Source organism: Pristiophorus japonicus, chromosome 4 (genome assembly GCF_044704955.1).
Source record: "Pristiophorus japonicus isolate sPriJap1 chromosome 4, sPriJap1.hap1, whole genome shotgun sequence".
NCBI classification, from domain to species: domain Eukaryota; kingdom Metazoa; phylum Chordata; class Chondrichthyes; family Pristiophoridae; genus Pristiophorus; species Pristiophorus japonicus.
In genome coordinates, this window is record NC_091980.1 from 311,703,914 (window position 1) to 311,722,049 (window position 18,136).

An 18,136-nucleotide genomic window follows, 5' to 3' on the forward strand; every position below is an offset into this window, starting at 1 on the left:
CTTTGTGTCTCGATTTTTTTATTTTTTTCTTCTCCGTATGCAAAGCATTAATCGTATGTCATCCCTGTCTTTTCAGGTGCCTGTACGGATGGCAAGGGCAGTTCTGTGATGAGTGCGTCCCGTACCCAGGCTGTGTCCATGGGACTTGCATGGAGCCCTGGAAGTGCAACTGTGAAACCAACTGGGGTGGCTTGCTCTGTGACAAAGGTATGCCTGTGGCAAACACCTGCACTTGGGGAGCTGTACAAACATAGTGTGGGGGAGGGGGCTGTTGTGTACAGTGATTCCATTAGTGAGTGCACCAACCAGAATATGTTGAACACTCCCCTGCTGTGTCTCTTTGTCGAATACTTTGTGTGCGTGTTTAAGCAGGCACGTACTGAAAACTGTGGTATATTACAGAACATTCCTGGGCTCTCCGTGATGGTCATTGATAAATCCAACAGGGAATTCAGGAGAAACCTCTTTACCCAAAGTGTGGTTAGAATGCGGAACTTGCTACCACAGAGTGGTTGAGGCGAATAGCTCAGATGCATTTAAGGGGAAGCTGGATAAATACATGAGGGAGAAAGGAATAGACGATATGTTGATGGGGTAGATACAGTAGGATGGGAGAAGGCTGTTTGTACCCTGGAGAATCTTGACCACCCGAGTGCCTTTTCTTCATGTTAAGCAACCCCTAACAGGGTCAGCGTCTCCATCCAGTGTGATATGCTGACTGCTGTAATAGTGACGTCAACATTTAAGAACGCTGTTTGGTTGGTCAAAGGACAGTTTAAAAGAAACACTATTTTAAGTCCTTGTGAAGATTGAACTATGTGACTGGTTGGTCAATGATTGATGAGCCCTGGTTGCCCTGGATCAGTGACAAGTCGTCACTTGTTCACAGACCCAGCTGGATGTCTGGTATCTCGGCCTCAGGGCCTAGCTCGGTTGTGTGCACATGGCTTTTGTGTCCAACCCTTTAACTCGAGCCAATTTTCTTTAATTCCTGCAGACTTGAATTACTGTGGGACACACCATCCCTGTATCAATGGAGGGACCTGTATGAACACCGAGCCTGATGAATACCAGTGTGTCTGTCCTGAGGGATATTCTGGCAAGACCTGTCACATCGGTAAGTGTGCAATGTAGCTACCTGGCCACCTCTACGCCCACATATAGTGTGCGGATCTTGGTTTTGGTAACGTGACTTATCCAGAGGCGCAGTTCCATTGGTCCTAGCACCCTGCGTGAGAGCAGGACCGTATTGTGTTGGCGGGCTAATTGACAGCTTTTGAGGTGGAGGTGGAGGTTGGGGTGGGGGAGGGGGGGAAAGGTGGAAAGGAAGAAAGTGGGAGGGGAAAGAGAGAGATTCTTTGTGTCATGTCTGATCCTGTTGTCCGCCCACACGTTTTCCAGGTAATGTGAGTGATCAGGAGCAGGATGTCTGATTATTCTCTTTACACCCCTGCGCGCACCCTCCCCACCCTCCTCCCCAAAAGACCAAGGGATGCTCCAGGAAATTGCAGCACACCCTGCATGACCACAGGGTAGTAAAGCTGGATCGTTGCAGATTGAAGGATTGAGACTGGGATCTTGCTGCCTCCACAAGATCCTACAAATCCCCTGGGAGGACAGACGCACCAACGTTCGCGTCTTTGACCAGGCCAACATCATTGAAGCACTGACCACACTCGATCAGCTCTGCTGGGCAGGCCACATCGTTCGCATGCTAGACACGAGACTCCCAAAGCAAGCGCTCTACTCCTGAACTCCTTCACGGCAAACGAGCCAAAGGTGGGCAGAGGAAACATTACAAGGACACCCTCAAAACCTCCCTGATAAAATGCAACATCCCCACTGACACCTGGGAGTCCCCGGCCAAAGACCGCCCTAAATGGAGGAAGTGCATCTGACAGGGCGTTGAGCACCTTGAGTCTCATCGCCGAGAGCATGCAGAAATCAAGCGCAGGCAGCGGAAGGAGCGTGCGGCAAACCTGTCCCACCCACCCCTTCCCTCAACCACTGTCTGTCCCACCTGTGACAGGGACTGTGGTTCTCGTATTGGACTGTTCAGTCACCTAAGGATGCATTTTTAAGAGTGGAAGCAAGTCTTCCTCGATTGCGAGGGATTGCCTATGATGATGATGATGATGATAATGGCTTGGTACGACACCTACAACAAGAAGAGTCGTGGGGAAGTTAGACATGTTTTCACGCGGAGGGTTATTAGAACATGGCATGCTTTATCACAAGGGGCTGTTGTAAAAGAAAGACTTGGGATTTATATCCAAGTGGTTGTAACATTTAAAAGGGAATTGGATAAGTATTTGAAAAGAAAAATCTAGAACAGTGAGGACAAGGAAATGGGGTTAGAATAGGCTGGTGAAGCGCTAAAGCAAGTATGGTGGACAAATAGTCGTCACCTGTGCTGTAATTTCCATGTTAAATAGACAGGCTCAGATGCAAACCTTGCGTTGCCTTCTCTATAACTCAACTTTGAACCCAGATTGCCTGCCTGTTGTGACTGTCCCTCTACAATGTGACCTCTGGGTTTTAAGGATAAATGTTCTTTATTGAGAAAGCATAATGTCAGAATTGGGGAAAATGGCCTCCGTTTCCTGGGATTGACGTGGTTTGGGCAGAGGAGGGTTCTTTAACCATGTTTCTGAGTTTCACTCTAACTCGGCCTCTCTGGCCTGTGTCTGTTTCCAGCCGAGCATGCTTGCGTGTCCAACCCGTGTGCAAATGGAGGAACCTGCCACGAGATCCCATCCGGTTTCGAGTGTCATTGTCCTTCGGGTTGGAATGGGACGACCTGTGCAATTGGTAGGTTACTATGGTTGCAGTCAGAAATGGGGTGTGGTAAGTGGGGTAAAAAATGGGAATTATTGCGAGGGCAGAAGGTTCAAAATGAGTAAACGTAAGAAACAGGAGCAGGAGTCGGCCATACGGCCCCTCGAGCCTGCTCCACCATTCAATAAGTTCATGGCTGATCAGAGTTTGTGCAGCCACTGACATCAGTCCATATTTCCCTGTAGATAGTATTGAGAATAAATGCTGTACAGGATCCGGTTACCTGAGGCATTGTCACCCATTCATTGTTCCAATAAAGCAAGAACATATATTCTGCGACCATGCCCCTTGGAGAGCCTCCCCATCAGTATCCTTTTCTAAAGCTTTGGTTTGTTAAAGGACCGTGAATAACACAGCACGGAGGAGGGGCAATTATCGGAGAGATATTTGTTACAGTTGGAGAGTGCTGATGACCTTATTGGGGGAACTACATGAGATGCTGAGTCTGACCGTGCAAAGGGCTTCCTCTGGACAGCACCAAGGGGGTCACCTACTCCAGAGAACACTCATTGGACAGCACCAAGAGGTCTCCTACTCCAGAGAACACTCATTGGACAGCACCAAGAGGTCTCCTACTCCAGAGAACACTCATTGGACAGCACCAAGAGGTCTCCTACTCCAGAGAACACTCATTGGACAGCACCAAGGAGTCACCTACTCCAGAGAACACTCATTGGACAGCTCCAAGGAGTCACCTACTCCAGAGAACACTCATTGGACAGCACCAAGGAGTCACCTACTCCAGAGAACACTCATTGGACAGCACCAAGGGGGTCACCTACTCCAGAGAACACTCATTGGATAGCACCAAGGGGGTCACCTACTCCAGAGAACACTCATTGGACAGCTCCAAGGGGGTCACCTACTCCAGAGAACACTCATTGGACAGCACCAAGGGGGTCACCTACTCCAGAGAACACTCATTGGACAGCTCCAAGGAGTCACCTACTCCAGAGAACACTCATTGGACAGCTCCAAGGGGGTCACCTACTCCAGAGAACACTCATTGGACAGCACCAAGGAGTCACCTACTCCAGAGAACACTCATTGGACAGCTCCAAGGGGGTCACCTACTCCAGAGAACACTCATTGGACAGCACCAAGGAGTCACCTACTCCAGAGAACACTCATTGGACAGCACCAAGGAGTCACCTACTCCAGAGAACACGCATTGGACAGCTCCAAGGAGTCACCTACTCCAGAGAACACTCATTGGACAGCACCAAGGAGTCACCTACTCCAGAGAACATGCATTGGACAGCACCAAGGAGTCACCTACTCCAGAGAACACTCATTGGACAGCACCAAGGAGTCACCTACTCCAGAGAACACGCATTGGACAGCACCAAGGAGTCACCTACTCCAGAGAACACTCATTGGATAGCTCCAAGGGGGTCACCTACTCCAGAGAACACTCATTGGACAGCACCAAGGAGTCACCTACTCCAGAGAACACTCATTGGACAGCTCCAAGGGGGTCACCTACTCCAGAGAACACTCATTGGACAGCACCAAGGAGTCACCTACTCCAGAGAACACTCATTGGACAGCTCCAAGGGGGTCACCTACTCCAGAGAACACTCATTGGACAGCACCAAGGGGGTCACCTACTCCAGAGAACACTCATTGGACAGCACCAAGGGGTCTCCTACTCCAGAGAACACTCATTGGACAGCACCAAGGGGTCTCCTGCTCCAGAGAACACGCATTGGACAGCTCCAAGGAGTCACCTACTCCAGAGAACACTCATTGGACAGCACCAAGGAGTCACCTACTCCAGAGAACACGCATTGGACAGTACCAAGGAGTCACCTACTCCAGAGAACACTCATTGGACAGCACCAAGGAGTCACCTACTCCAGAGAACACTCATTGGACAGCACCAAGGAGTCACCTACTCCAGAGAACACGCATTGGACAGCTCCAAGGAGTCACCTACTCCAGAGAACACTCATTGGACAGCACCAAGGAGTCACCTACTCCAGAGAACACGCATTGGACAGCACCAAGGAGTCACCTACTCCAGAGAACACGCATTGGACAGCACCAAGGAGTCACCTACTCCAGAGAACACTCATTGGACAGCACCAAGGGGTCACCTACTCCAGAGAACACGCATTGGACAGCACCAAGGAGTCACCTACTCCAGAGAACACGCATTGGACAGCACCAAGGGGTCTCCTGCTCCAGAGAACGCGCATTGGACAGCACCAAGGGGTCACCTACTCCAGAGAACACGCATTGGACAGCACCAAGGGGTCACCTACTCCAGACAACACGCATTGGACGGCAGCAGAGAGTTGGGCAGCTCTACTGGATATCGGGGAGTTGGGTTACTCCGAGGGAGCGAGGCTGAACACAATATTTTCACTTCGTACACTCTGCTTCCTTGCGCTGAATGTAGAATTGAAGAGGTGCATTTTCTGAAAGAATAGCCTGTGGTCAGGGTGGTACGATGCCAGAGTCAATGGACAGTATCTCTGGATGGTGGGCACATGTTTGGTTCTCCACTCCTCATTCCAGCATGAGAAATGGCAAATGGAGACCAGGGGTGGGGAGGGGCAGAGGATGACGGAGGAGTCAATCCAGGATGCTATCGTGCATTTCCACGTAACTTATTAAATAAGCTAAAGCAGAGGTTTGAGCGTCATCTTGCCTCTTTGGCTGGTACCTTGGCTTAAAAATGGCATCCTAGAGCCCTGAGGTTAATGATTGACTACTGACACTTCACCTCCCTTGCACTGTGGTCCCTGTCAATCAGGTGACCGGTATGTGTTGCCTGTCCTTTCACCCTACAGGACAGTGCTTGCCTTTTCTTTGCCATCTCCCAGTGACGGTATGCCGATTTTGGTTAATGACAGCTGGAGCGAGCCCTTGGAGAGTAAAAAAAAAAAGAAGCTGCAGAAAATCATGTGCTATATCTTGTTTTGTTATAAGTTGCCTTTTGGAGGCTTTTTATTGTGACAACACTGGCCGAATTCTCCTCATTGCGTCCTGTCGGGAGTTGCACATGTTACAAGGCCTTTCCTGCCCAGTGAGGAAGTTTTCTGTGGAAGCCTTGGCATCCATTACATGGGCACCCAGTTCTGGGTGGCGTCTCCGGTGACATTGGCCAAGGTGCCCAGTGATGGACTGAGAAGGAAGGTGTCTCCCAATCAGGTTGACGGACCCCTCTGACGTTTGGCCACGGTTGTTGCGTGGTTCAAGGCAACCCAAGGTGGTGAGACAAGGTAGGGGCAAAACTTGGATAATGAGTAGGCCCTGATCTTCCTTCTATGGTATAATGACCTACGTGACTTGGCCAGGTTAGGTGAGTGGGCAAATGTATGGCAGATGCAGTATAATGTGGATAAATGTGAGGTTATCCACTTTGGGAGCAAAAACAGGAAGACAGAATAATATCTGAATGGTGACAGATTAGGAAAAGGGGAGGTGCAACGAGACCTGGGTGTCATAGTACATCAGTCATTGAAGTTTGGCATGCAGGTACAGCAGACGGTGAAGATTTGAGTATAGAAGCAGAGAGATCTTACTGCAGTTGTACAGAGCCTTGGTGAAGCCACACCTGGAATATTGTGTTCAGTTTTGGTCTCCTAATCTGAGGAAGGACGTTCTTGCCTATTGAAGGAGTACAGCGAAGGTTCACCAGACTGATTCCAGGAATGGCAGGACTGATGTATGAGGAGCGACTGAATCAACTGGTTCTTTATACATTGGAGTTTAGAAGGATGAGAGGTGATCTCATAAAACATATATAATTCTGATGGGATTGGACAGGTTAAAGCCAGGAAGAATGTTCCCGTTGCTGGGGAGTTCCAGAACCAGGGGTCACAGTCTAAGAATAAGGGGTAAACCATTTAGGACCGAGATGAGGAGAAACTTCTTCACTCAGAGTGGTTAACCTGTGGAATTCTCTACCACAGAAAGTTGTTGAGGCCAGTTTGTTAGATATATTCAAAAGGGAGTTAGATATGGCCCTTGTGGCCAAAGGGATCAAGGGGTATGGAGAGGAAGCAGGAAAGGGGTACTGAGGGAATGATCAGCCATGATCTTATTGAAGGTGCAGGCTCGAAGGGCCGAATGGCCTACTCCTGCACCTAATTTCTCTGTTTCTATGTTACGCATCACAGAATTGTAATTCTACAAAGAAATGATGAGGAAAACACCACAGCCACCTCCAAGTCACACATCGTCCCAACTGCTGTTCCTTCATGGTTGCTGTCACAATCCTGGAACTCCCTCCCTAACAGCATTGTGGGAGCACCTTCACCAAATGGGCTGCAGTGGTTCAAGGCGGCTCACCACCACCACCTCGAGGGCGATTAGGGATGGGCAATAAATGCCGGCCTTGCCAGCGATGCCCATATCCTGCAAATGAACAAACAAAAACATTATATAGTACTTTATCGGGTTCCTCAAATGTCCCAAAGCACTTTACCTGCAATTGACCACTTTGAAATACAGCGGACTGTTTAATAAGGCAAAAATGGTAGCCCATTTGCACACAGCAAGATCCCAAAAATGTAGGATCAACTTGTTTCCAGTAGTGTTGGCTAAAGGAGGAATGCTGGCCTCGATACTGAGAGGACTCTTGCTGTTCCTCTTCGATTAATACCATGGAGCTAGGGAGGGGGAGAAACAAGGCCTTGGTTTAATATCTCACCGAGGTTGACGATGCAGTGCTTCCTACGAACTACATTGGACTGTTAGACAGAGCGTGCTCAATCCCCAGTCATCCGATTGAGCCGAGCGCCACAACTGAGACTTGCATGCGGGTGACTGTGTAATAAACTCAAGATGTGGTGAAGCGCGTTATCTGATCCTTAAATTCAGGGCCGACGTGCGTCATTGTCCCTGATTTCCCGAAATGTCGCATGCTTACTCCCTCCAAGCGATCATTTCCCTTCAGTTTGTTGATGAGCTATATGTATCGTGGGTGTGTGGGGGGGTGAGGGGCGGGGGATTGTTCAGCTATATTCCAAGATTCAACAATGTGATTGCACTAGAGAGAGTACAGAGGTGATTTACCAGGACGTTGCCAGGGCATGGAGAATTTTAGCTCTGAGGAGGTATTGGTGAGGCTGGGGTTGTTTTCTTTGGAACAAAAGAGGCTGAGGGGAGACTTAATTGAGGTATATAAAATTGAGGGGCCGAGATAGAGTCGATAGGAAGGACCTATTTCCCGTAACAGAGGTGTCAACAACCAGGGGGCATAGATTTAAAGTCATTGATCGAAGGATTAGAGGGGAGTTGAGAACCTTTTCACCCAGAGGGTGGTGGGGGTCTGGAACTCTCTGCCTGAAAGGGTGTTAGAGGCAGAAACCCTCATCATATTTTTAAAAATACTTGAATGTGCACTTGAAGTGCTGTAACTTTTTCTTTTTCGGGCGACACAGACATGATGGGCCAAGTGGCCTTCCTCTGTACCGTAAATCTCTGATTTGGGGTAAGCTGAACCCACGGTGTATAACCTATGAGCAGTAACTATTTGAGTTTGTACATTATTTATGCCCTCTGTCTGTCTGTCCTTTACAGATATAAACGAGTGCGTGTCCAGTCCTTGTGCACACGGTGGGACTTGTATTGATCGTGTTAATGGCTTTGAGTGCATCTGCCCACAGCAGTGGATTGGGAAAACCTGCCAGCTGGGTAAGCAGCTTCATGCAGGCTTCTGCTCGTAAACGGTCCGAGACTGAATAAATGGGTTATGTCGACAGTCTCCCGCCAGCAGGGCTTGTGGCTACAGCTAATATTCTTAATAGGCGGGTTAAAAGGAGTTGAGGTGCAGGTCAGCCATAATCTAATTGAGTGGCTGCTCCTTTCGAAGGAGCGTACCGCTTCAAGGTACAGCGCGTGCTGGTGCAGGAGGGAAAGGGCTGAGAAGGGCGTCTCGTTTGGACGTCACCATAACCCAGATCGGTGATTGGAGCATGCGTGGGCAGTTGCAGCGAGGTCGTGCGCAGGAGCAGCGATGTGATCGGGGCCCAGAATGCAGCCCACACTGTGCGATATGTGTGCGCACTAGGTCCGTGCAGCAGAGCAGGTCTCCAGTCGTCCTGGTTAACCCTTGCCACTGGACCAAGACCTAGCTCTGTCAAGCCCGTGTGGTGGCTGGTGTGCAACGGTCACCCCACGTTAAAAAAATCCACCCACAGGCATCTTCCGCCCTTCACGATGTAGTTCAGGACCTGGGATATTAGGTCCTTCATTGAAACACCTGTGAACTCATCCCTTTTTGGCGTGGATGCAAGTCATCCTCGACACGAGGGACCGCCTATGATGAATTGAATGGTGGAATAGGCTCAACAGCCTACTCCTGCTCCCGAGAGCACAGGATGCTGCACAATCATGCCAGCTCTCGGGGGGGCGGCGTCGGTGGTGGAACAAGGAGGGGTGGCGCATGGCATTGCTTCAGTCTGGTGCCCTGTTGGTGGTGGTGCTGAATTTCTTTCCTGAAGCCTTAAATTTACTAACTTCTGTTTCCTGTTTTTAATTGTGGTGATTACTGTTTTGGGGATAAAAATATATATATATATAATCTGCTGTGGTGACTGGAAAAATGGTTATGAGACGAGAATGTATTAATGTCCACGAGCAGGCACCTGACCCTGTAGTAAATTTCACGTATTTTCTTTGGGCGAGAATCTGACAGATATTGGCGAGTCTTGCCGTCTGTACATTGCAGGAAAAACTGACACTCCATTAGCTCGCCTGGGCCTCATCAGCTCGTTTGGTGATTTTTCGTTTGAAGATTTTCAAGGTTATTTTCCAGTTGGAAACCATTCCCCCCCTCTTTCCCCAGCATTTCCCGATGACCAAGTTGCTAAAAGTACTCTGTGACCCATGAAGTTCCCAGGTTTGATGCTGAGATAGCTGCTCTTGGCTGGAACTAGGCTGTTAGGGGTGATGTCAGGAAGCACTTTTTCCAAGTAAAGGGTAGTGGAAATTTAGTGAGATGAGGAGAAATTTCTTCTCTGGGTCGTGAATCTGGAATTCTCTTCCCCAGAGAGCTGTGGAGGCGGGGTCATTGAATATATTTAAGGTGGAGATAACAGATTTTTGAGCGGTAAGGGAAGTGGAGCTGAGCCCATGATCAGATCAGCCATGGTCTTATTGAATGGTGGAGCAGGCTCAAGGGGCTAATGGCCTACTCCTGCTCCTAATTCTGATGTTCTTATGAAATCTGGAGCTGTGCCTCCCCTCAGAAAGCTGTTGAGTCTGGGGGGGTCAGTTGAAAATGTCAAGACTGAGGTCGATAGATTTTTGTTGGGTAAGGGTATCGAGGAATATGGAACAAAAGCGGATCGATGGAGTTAAGCTGCAGATCTGCCATGCTCTAATTGAATGGCGGGACAGGCTCAAGGGGCTGACTGGCCTGCTCCTGTTCCTGAGACAGTGGGGTTTTGTGATCCCCTACACCCAGGTATTTTTCCCCCCGCCCCGCGCCCTCCCCCTCCCCCTTGTGTGTGCTGCTCGTCTCCAAAGCCTTTGCACTGTCACCACTGGGGTCTCCGATCCCACCATCGTGGGTCCGAGGTGTCGGTGGAGGTTCAGAGCTTGCGTCCTCCTGCACTCCGAGCTCATGGATCTGGGCGGACCAGTGCACGGATGCTACTGACGCGAAATCGCCACGTGGTCAAGCAAGCTTAACGGACAGAGGAGCAGACTGAGCCTCGCCTCGACTTCTCGTGATAGCTCTGCTCACGTTCATTTTAAATAACGTGTCGAGATGGAGTAGGTTCTTTTTGATGAGTACATGGTTTGGGTCTTCCTCCAGCTAATCTGCTTGCATGCTGTTTAAGCTGCAGTTGCTGACTATCTCTTTTTCTCTCTCCTCTCTTTCGCTCCCTCTCTCTCTCTCTCTCTCTCTCTCCATCTCTCTCCTTTCACAGATGCTAATGAATGTGAGGTGGAGCCTTGCGTTCATGCTTACTCTTGCAGAAATTTGATTGGTGGATATTACTGTGACTGCCTCCCGGGATGGTCTGGACAGAACTGTGACATCCGTCAGTATTCCCTTTTATATTTTTGTGTACTTGAAGAAAATGCATGTGTACCGTTTTGATGTGTTGCATTAATAATTGGCTGGCATTTTTCGAAGAGCGAAGTTGAGAGGCTTGGAGCTGACACAGATTTGCTCCCATCCCTTCCACGCCCTGCTGGGTCACTGAATAACTGAGTGCAGTGGGGGGTGGTACGGGTCAGCGTGACCCCTAATTCTCAGGATGTGGGCGTCTCTGGCAAAGGCCGGCATTTATTGCCCGTCCCTAATTTCCCTTGAGCAGGTGGGGGTGAGCCACCGCCTTGAACTGCTGCAGTCCCGTGTGGTGAAGGTTACTTCCACTGTGATGTTAAGGAGAGGCAGTTCCATGGTTTTGACCCAGCGATGATTTATGTCCAAGCCCGGATGGTGTGCGTGACTTGGAGGGGAACTTGGAGGTGGTGGTGTTTCCCAGCATCTGCTGCCCTTGTCCTTCTAGGTGGTGGAGGTTGTGGGTTTGGGAGCTCTGTGTCCGAGTCTGTCGGGTAGCTGTTGAGCATGCTACATGGGTTAGGGAGGAGGTGTGAAATCAGTCAGGAAGTCTGTCCTAATCACTGCTCGGTAGTCTCTGGGTGTCGGGTGGGAATGGTGGGAGTGGGTGGGAAACGGATTGGAATAGTGTGCGACAGCCTCCACTGATCGGATTCCACCTGACGTCACTGGGCTCTCCGCCTGGCCTTCGCACGCGGACAGTGCAGTGCCTAAGCGGGTGGCGAGGTCCCGGAAGGACTGCCAGGTGTTCCCATGTACCCCAGTGACAGCAGGAGGTGGGGTAAACGGAGAGCAGGAAAGCTGCCCTGCGGCTATGCCTGAATTGGGAACATTGTGGGTCACAGCGGCAGGGAAGGAACGGTAAAAGTGGGAAAGCTCCAGCTCCTCCCGTAGTGAAACGAGCTCCTCCTTCACTGGAGGGCATTCAGCTGCAGACGAGTTTCGCGTAGCCCTGGGTCTGTACGCGGGCCTGGTGTTTTTGTTGAGAGTACTGCTGTCCGCTTTTGATATATGGGAGGGAGCGGAGAATGAAAAGGACAAGCTTGAACCAGTTCATCAGATTACAGGCTCTCCTGTGGTGTCCTTTTAAGTTACGCCTTGTGTAATTATGGCCTTGTTGCTTCTTCAGATGTTGATAACTGCCATGGACAGTGCCAGAATGGAGCAACGTGCAAGGTATGAAAATGAATTGTTTTAAATAGTTACATAGAATGTACAGCACAGAAACTGTTCATTCGGCCCAACAGGTCCGTGCCGGTGTTTATGCTCCACATGAGCCTCCTCCCACCTTAATTCGTCTCCCCATCAGCATCTATACGAATAATTATATCTGCTACTAACCATTGATTGAATTAGACCTCCCTCTCTCTCTCTCTCTCTCTCTCTCTCTCTCGGTATTTGCACTTAGTACAGGAGCTATCTTATGATGAGTAATTTAAGATTAGATAGCCTCCCAAATCCTCCTTTTCAAAAACAAAAAAGGGTCTGTTTCCCATGCATGCAGCAGTCTTGAGTTTTGCTGAGGGATGCTGTAACTTCAAAAGTATCCCGTCTTGATTCCAGGTGTAATTGTGTGTTGTGAAATTCTCAGTGAAGTGGTTCTCCAGTCTCTGACAAAAAGACTGACACACTCCCAGGGATCCCCTGTGTCTGAGAGAAAGGTGTTTCCCCAAGGGAAGGGGTGCAACATGTACATCAAATACAGAATTCTCCAGACACAACTCATTCCTTGTCACACACGTGCTATGTCTAACCCCAGCGGGCAAAATAATCCCCGGCGCCCTTGCTCTCCCCAGTACTAGTTAGTCTCGCATTCTGATTTTATTTTCTTGCTCTCTGTCGGTCTCTCCCTCTGCCTGCGTCTGCCTGTATCTTTGGCAAACTCTGTGCGTCTTGCATTCCAGCTCTTTGCCTAGAGCGCCTCTTGTCTGCACGCCACCCTCTCCCCTCCTCCCGTCCCGCCATGCCTCTTTTGAAGGCCGTAAATAACCGCCAGTAATTAGAAGAGACGCCTCTGACATCTCTCCCGAGTGCCATTGCCTCTTTTAGTCTTCCCTGCCCCTCAAAAGCAATTTCTTGCGTTTATATAGCTCCTTTAACTTAGTAAAATGTCCCAAGGTGCTTCACAAGAGCACTGTCAAACGAAAGTTGACGAAGAGCCAAATGAGCTATTCGGGCAGGTGACCAAAAGTGTGGTCAAAGAGCTAGGTTTTAGGGAGCGTCATAAAGGAGGAGAGAGGTGCGGAGAGGCTTAGGGAGGGAATTCTAGAGTTTAGGCCCCAGGCAGCTGCAGGCACGGCCGCCAATGGTGGGGTGAAGGGACGAGAGGTATTGAAGAGTTTTTATTGCTGCCGCTGTAACCTTTTGCCTTTTAACATTTCAGCGCGACCGTGTGCAAGGCTACCAGTGCGTCTGCCCACGGGGGCTTGTTGGCAGGAATTGCGAAATCGAAATGAATGAATGTGCGAGCAAACCTTGCTCAAACGGAGGCCAGTGCCAAGACCTGCTGGGTGGTTTCCACTGTCACTGCATGCTGGGTTATTCGGGAACCTTCTGCGAGGTGAGCTCTACATGATTGTGATGGGTGGGTGGCAGAGGGCCACATGCATGTGTGTGAGATGCATCTGAGGAATTGCGGTCTGGAAAGCTGTGTATCTCTAGTTTAAGTTGGGGCAGAGACTGAAACCATAGAGTCTGTTTTAATCTAACGCACCTCTTGTGGAACTTGAGGTTGGGAGCAGCGCTGGGTTTGCACCCTGCCCGATATTATTCGCTGTTGAAGTCACCCGATCTTGTGGAGTTCCTGCCCAGCAAGTTAGCTTAAAATTCCCCACATCGTTTTGAACCTGCAGAACCGCACCGTGTCGTAGTCTGCCCTCGTACCGTGCTCCCCATTTTTTAGGTCCCACCTCTGTGCTGAGTTAGCTGGTCTCAGTATGGTGGGTGGGGATAAAACTGGTGGGGCACTGCACTTGGCCTCGGTGTGTCCCAGGGTACGCAAGAGGTTCAATAAATCAGCCAGGGTTCCTGTCCTTTGTGCTACCCAATAAATACCTATTCTCACTCCACCCCCCCCCCCCCCCATACACCTTTTTGTTGGAAAGTGCAGGTGTATGGATGTATCTGGAATCATCATAGGCCATTCCTCGGAATCGAGGAAGAATTGCTTCCACTCTAAAAATGAGCCCTTGGGTGGCTGAACAGTCCAATACGAGAACCACAGTCCCTGTCACAGGTGCGACAGATAGTCATTGAGGGAAATGGTGGGTGGGACTGGTTTGCCGCGCGCTCCTTCCGCTGCCTGCGCTTGATTTCTACATGCTCTCGGCGACGAGACTCGAGGTGCTCAGCGCCCTCCACTTAGGGCGGTCTTTGGCCAGGGACTCCCAGGTGTTGATGGAGATGTTGCACTTTATCGGGGAGGCTTTGAGGGTGTCCCTGTAACGTTTCCTCTGCCCACCTTTGGCTCGTTTGCCGTGAAGGAGTTCCGAATACAGCTCCTGCTTTGGGAGCCTCGTGTCTGGCATGCGGACAGTGTGGCCTGCCCAGCGGAGCTGATCGAGTGTGGTCAGTGCTTTGATGCCAAGCTCAGAATAGTACAGCACAGAAGGAGGCCGTTAGCCCATCGAATCAGTGCCAGCTCTTTCGAAGACCAATTCAGTCAGTCCCACACCCCTGCTGTTTCCCCGTATCTCTGCACTATTTTCCCCTTCAAGTATTTATCCAGTTCCCTTTTGAAAGCCGCGATTGAATCTGCATCCACCGCCTCATCAGGCAGCCCATTCCGAATCCTAACCACTAATTATCCACCCTTCAGCCACTGGAAACAAATTCTCTATATTTAGTCAATGTAGACCCTTCATGATTTGGTTTATATAAAAACAGGAAATGTTCAGCAAGTCAGGCTGCATCTGTGGAGGAAAAAAATACAGATAACGTCTCAGTTCGTAGCTCAAGTGTGATGCCACTCGTGGGCGAATAACGGAATGACTGCTCGGGCGAAGCAGCTGTATCCTCGGCTTGAGCGTCCACTTCGGGTTGGAGGCGGGGGAAGAGGGTGGTGATAATAATTGGTCATTTAAAGAATGCCGATTGATTCACACTGCCATGAAAGCTGGTCCTGGAATAGTTTGTAATCGAGTCATTTGATGCCTGTCTCCAGAGAGACTTCATATGTACTGCTGCTGAAGTGAGCTGAAGACACTGCGTTCTCCGCAGGGCTTGGATAGTGAGCGTAGTGCGTACTGGGGAGATTTTGGACTCTGTGACTTGATTCTACAAATGGTGCAGGTCAAACTTGTGAACATTTGTCTCTTCGTAGCTGTTGGGGTTTATTTTATAAAGTCTCTCCCTCCGATCACCGATCGCAATACAGGTGCAGCTCTGTGTAAAATCCCTATTTTCCAATCTATAGACCTAGAAGGAGCCCTTGTTACAGTATGTGATTATCACAGTGAGCTTATCAGACTCCTCATCATAGGCAGTCCCTCGGAATCGAGGAAGACTTGCTTCCACTCTTAAAAATGAGTCCTCAGGTGGCTGAACAGTCCAATACGAGAACCACAGTCTCTGTCACAGGTTGGACAGACAGTGGTTGAGGGAAAGGGTGGGTGGGACAGGTTTGCCGCACGCTCCTTCCGCTGCCTGCGCTTGATTTCTGCATGCTCTCGGCGACGAGACTCGAGGTGCTCAGCGCCCTCCCGGATGCACTTTCTCCACTTAGGGCGGTCTTTGGCCAGGGACTCCCAGGTGTCGGTGGGGATGTTGCACTTTATCGGGGAGGCTTTGAGGGTGCCCTTGTAACGTTTCCTCTGCCTACCTTTGGCTCGTTTGTCGTGAAGGAGTTCCGAGTAGAGCGCTTGCTTTGGGAGTCTCGTGTCTGGCATGCAGACAATGTGGCCCTGCCCAGCGGAGCTGATCAAGTGTGGTCATTGCTTCGATGCTGGGAATGTTGGCCTGGTCAAGGACGCTAATGTTGGTGCATCTCTCCTCCCAGGGGATGTGTAGGATCTCGCAGAGACATATAATGGTTACTGCAAACTGGAGCTGATGTCTCCTGCCATCCGTTTAGCCCGGGAGGCTAAAAATCGCGCTCGAGCATGCTGGGAACTTCTGTAAAGAGAGGTATAGCCGATCGGTGACGAGAGCTGGCATTGTGCCCTGTCTGGTGATTACAGGAAATGCATTCCACCCTTCCCTTAAAGTGACAGCCTCTGATCCGCCATTGAGTCGGGGAAGGGAAGCTTGTATAGAGGAGGAGGAGGAAATGAATGTTGCTCTCTGATATGTGAGATCTGAGGGTCAGCTCTTATTTATTTATCTTCAATTGTTTGAACAGCCAGGTCCAATTTTTTTTTGCTCATGGATTTTAACACCATAAACAAATGGTCACTTTGGTGTGTGAGATTCCATCTTTCCTTTAGGGGGCTGTTTCTCTGCGTGTTTCAGCAAATGTAATTGTTTTTCTGTTTGAGTGAAATGGAAAGGGGTTTGCTTTTGGGAGCAATAAAGCATTACCGCAGTTGTCAAAGGTAACCCGTTCAGTCCCCACTGTTCAGGGACGATCCCAAGGCCAAGGAGAGCGTGCCGGATGTGATCCTGGGATGAGAGGCTTCAATTATGAGGAGAAATGGGAGGCTCTTTTCACTCGACGTGAAAAGGAGAAGCCTTGCTGTTCAAAATGCCAAACGGTTTTGATGAGGTAGATCATGGCAAGGGGAGGGGGAAACTATTTCCCCGGTTGGTGAGCCTGTAACGAGAGGAGATAAATTTAAGATCATCGGCAAGAGGGAGAAGTTGGGGGTAAATATATTATGCAGGGGGGTTGTCGGGGGATAGAATGCCCGACTAGAAACGGTGCAAGTTGCAGAATCCACAATAACTTTGAAAGGATGGCGGATAAATATCTGGAAAAGAAAAGTTTGTGTGTGGGGAAGGGGGGATGAAGGTAAAATCTCTGTCCGAGAGCTGGCACAAACCTAATGGCCGAATGATCTCTATCTGTAGTTAAAATTCTATGACTGACCACAGCATATTACATAGAATCTTCAGCACAGGAATAGACCATTCAACTAATGGTTTTATGCTCCGCACGAGTCTCCTCCCGCCCTCCTTCATCTAATCCTATCAGTTCTATTTTCTCCCTTGTGCTGATCTAACATCCCGTTAAATGCATCTATACCATTCACCTCAACCACTCCCTGTGGTAACGAGTTCCACATTCTCACCACTCTCTGGGTACAGACGTTTTTCCTGAATTCCCTACTGGGTTTATTAGTGACCATTATATATTTATGGCTCCTGGTTTTGGTTTGTCCCACAAGCGGAAACCTGCGTTCTGCGTCTACCCCTGCAAAGATCCAGCAGCTGGGAGCTCTTGCTTCTGTCCCCTGACCTGCAGCCTTTGCCATTGACTGGGAAGCTCCAAGTGGCATCAGTGTGATTGTTTGCGCCCACGGTGGTGCACCATAACGTTACTGTGCGAGCAAGGTGAGCAAGTGGAGCCGGACAGTGGCTGTTTGATTTGGGAGCTGGTGTACTTGCAGGAAGATGGTTTAAATGTGGTGTGGAGCCAGTATGCAGATCACTTTGGAGCCTTTCACAATGGGCCTGGGCGTGAGTAAAAGCTAATCTGTTCAGATTCCATCAACATTGTGTGTAAATGGCCTGTGCGAAGATGCTCGAAGGCAGACAAATGTCGATTCTTCCTGTGTGTCTGTAAGGCGGGCCCTGGCCTCTGCTTGCAGCATCGTGCATATTGGGGGGGATACGGGGCGGGGTGGTTGATGAGCTGGCATTTCCACCCACCCCTCTCTGCTGGTCGGAAAGTGGAGTTGAGGTAGAAGATCAGCCATGATCTTATTGAATGGCGGTCGTGTGGCGGCTCTGTCAAGCCCATGTGGTGGCTGCTGTGCAACGGTCACCACATGTTAAAAAAAAATCCACGCACAGGCATCTTCCACCCTTCAACATGTAGCTTGGGACCTGGAATATCAGGTCCTTCATTGAAACACCTGTGAACTCGTCCCTTTTTGGCGTGGAAGCAAGTCATCCTCACTTCGAGGGACCGCCTATGATGATGATGATGAAATGGCAGAGCAGGCTCGAGGGGCCGAACTTCTGCTCCTAATTCTTATGTTCTTCAACCGCCTGTTCAAGACTCTGCCCCTTCTCCCCTCCCCATAGAAACATAGAAAATAGGTGCAGGAGTAGGCCATTCGGCCCTTCGAGCCTGCACCGCCATTCAATGAGTTCATGGCTGAACAT

General features: G+C 49.8%; 1 protein-coding gene across 1 annotated transcript in view; it reads left to right on the top strand.

Annotated features, from left to right (window-relative positions):
- Positions 1-18,136, top strand: part of jag2b (jagged canonical Notch ligand 2b) — a 238,112-nt gene that overhangs the window by 166,345 nt on the left and 53,631 nt on the right. Inside the window, exons 6-12 of the mRNA XM_070879688.1 lie at positions 77-207; positions 998-1,117; positions 2,698-2,811; positions 8,374-8,487; positions 10,731-10,844; positions 12,000-12,046; positions 13,254-13,430. Of these exons, the coding sequence (XP_070735789.1) occupies positions 77-207; positions 998-1,117; positions 2,698-2,811; positions 8,374-8,487; positions 10,731-10,844; positions 12,000-12,046; positions 13,254-13,430 (817 nt within the window). The remainder of the gene's footprint in view (positions 1-76; positions 208-997; positions 1,118-2,697; positions 2,812-8,373; positions 8,488-10,730; positions 10,845-11,999; positions 12,047-13,253; positions 13,431-18,136) is intronic.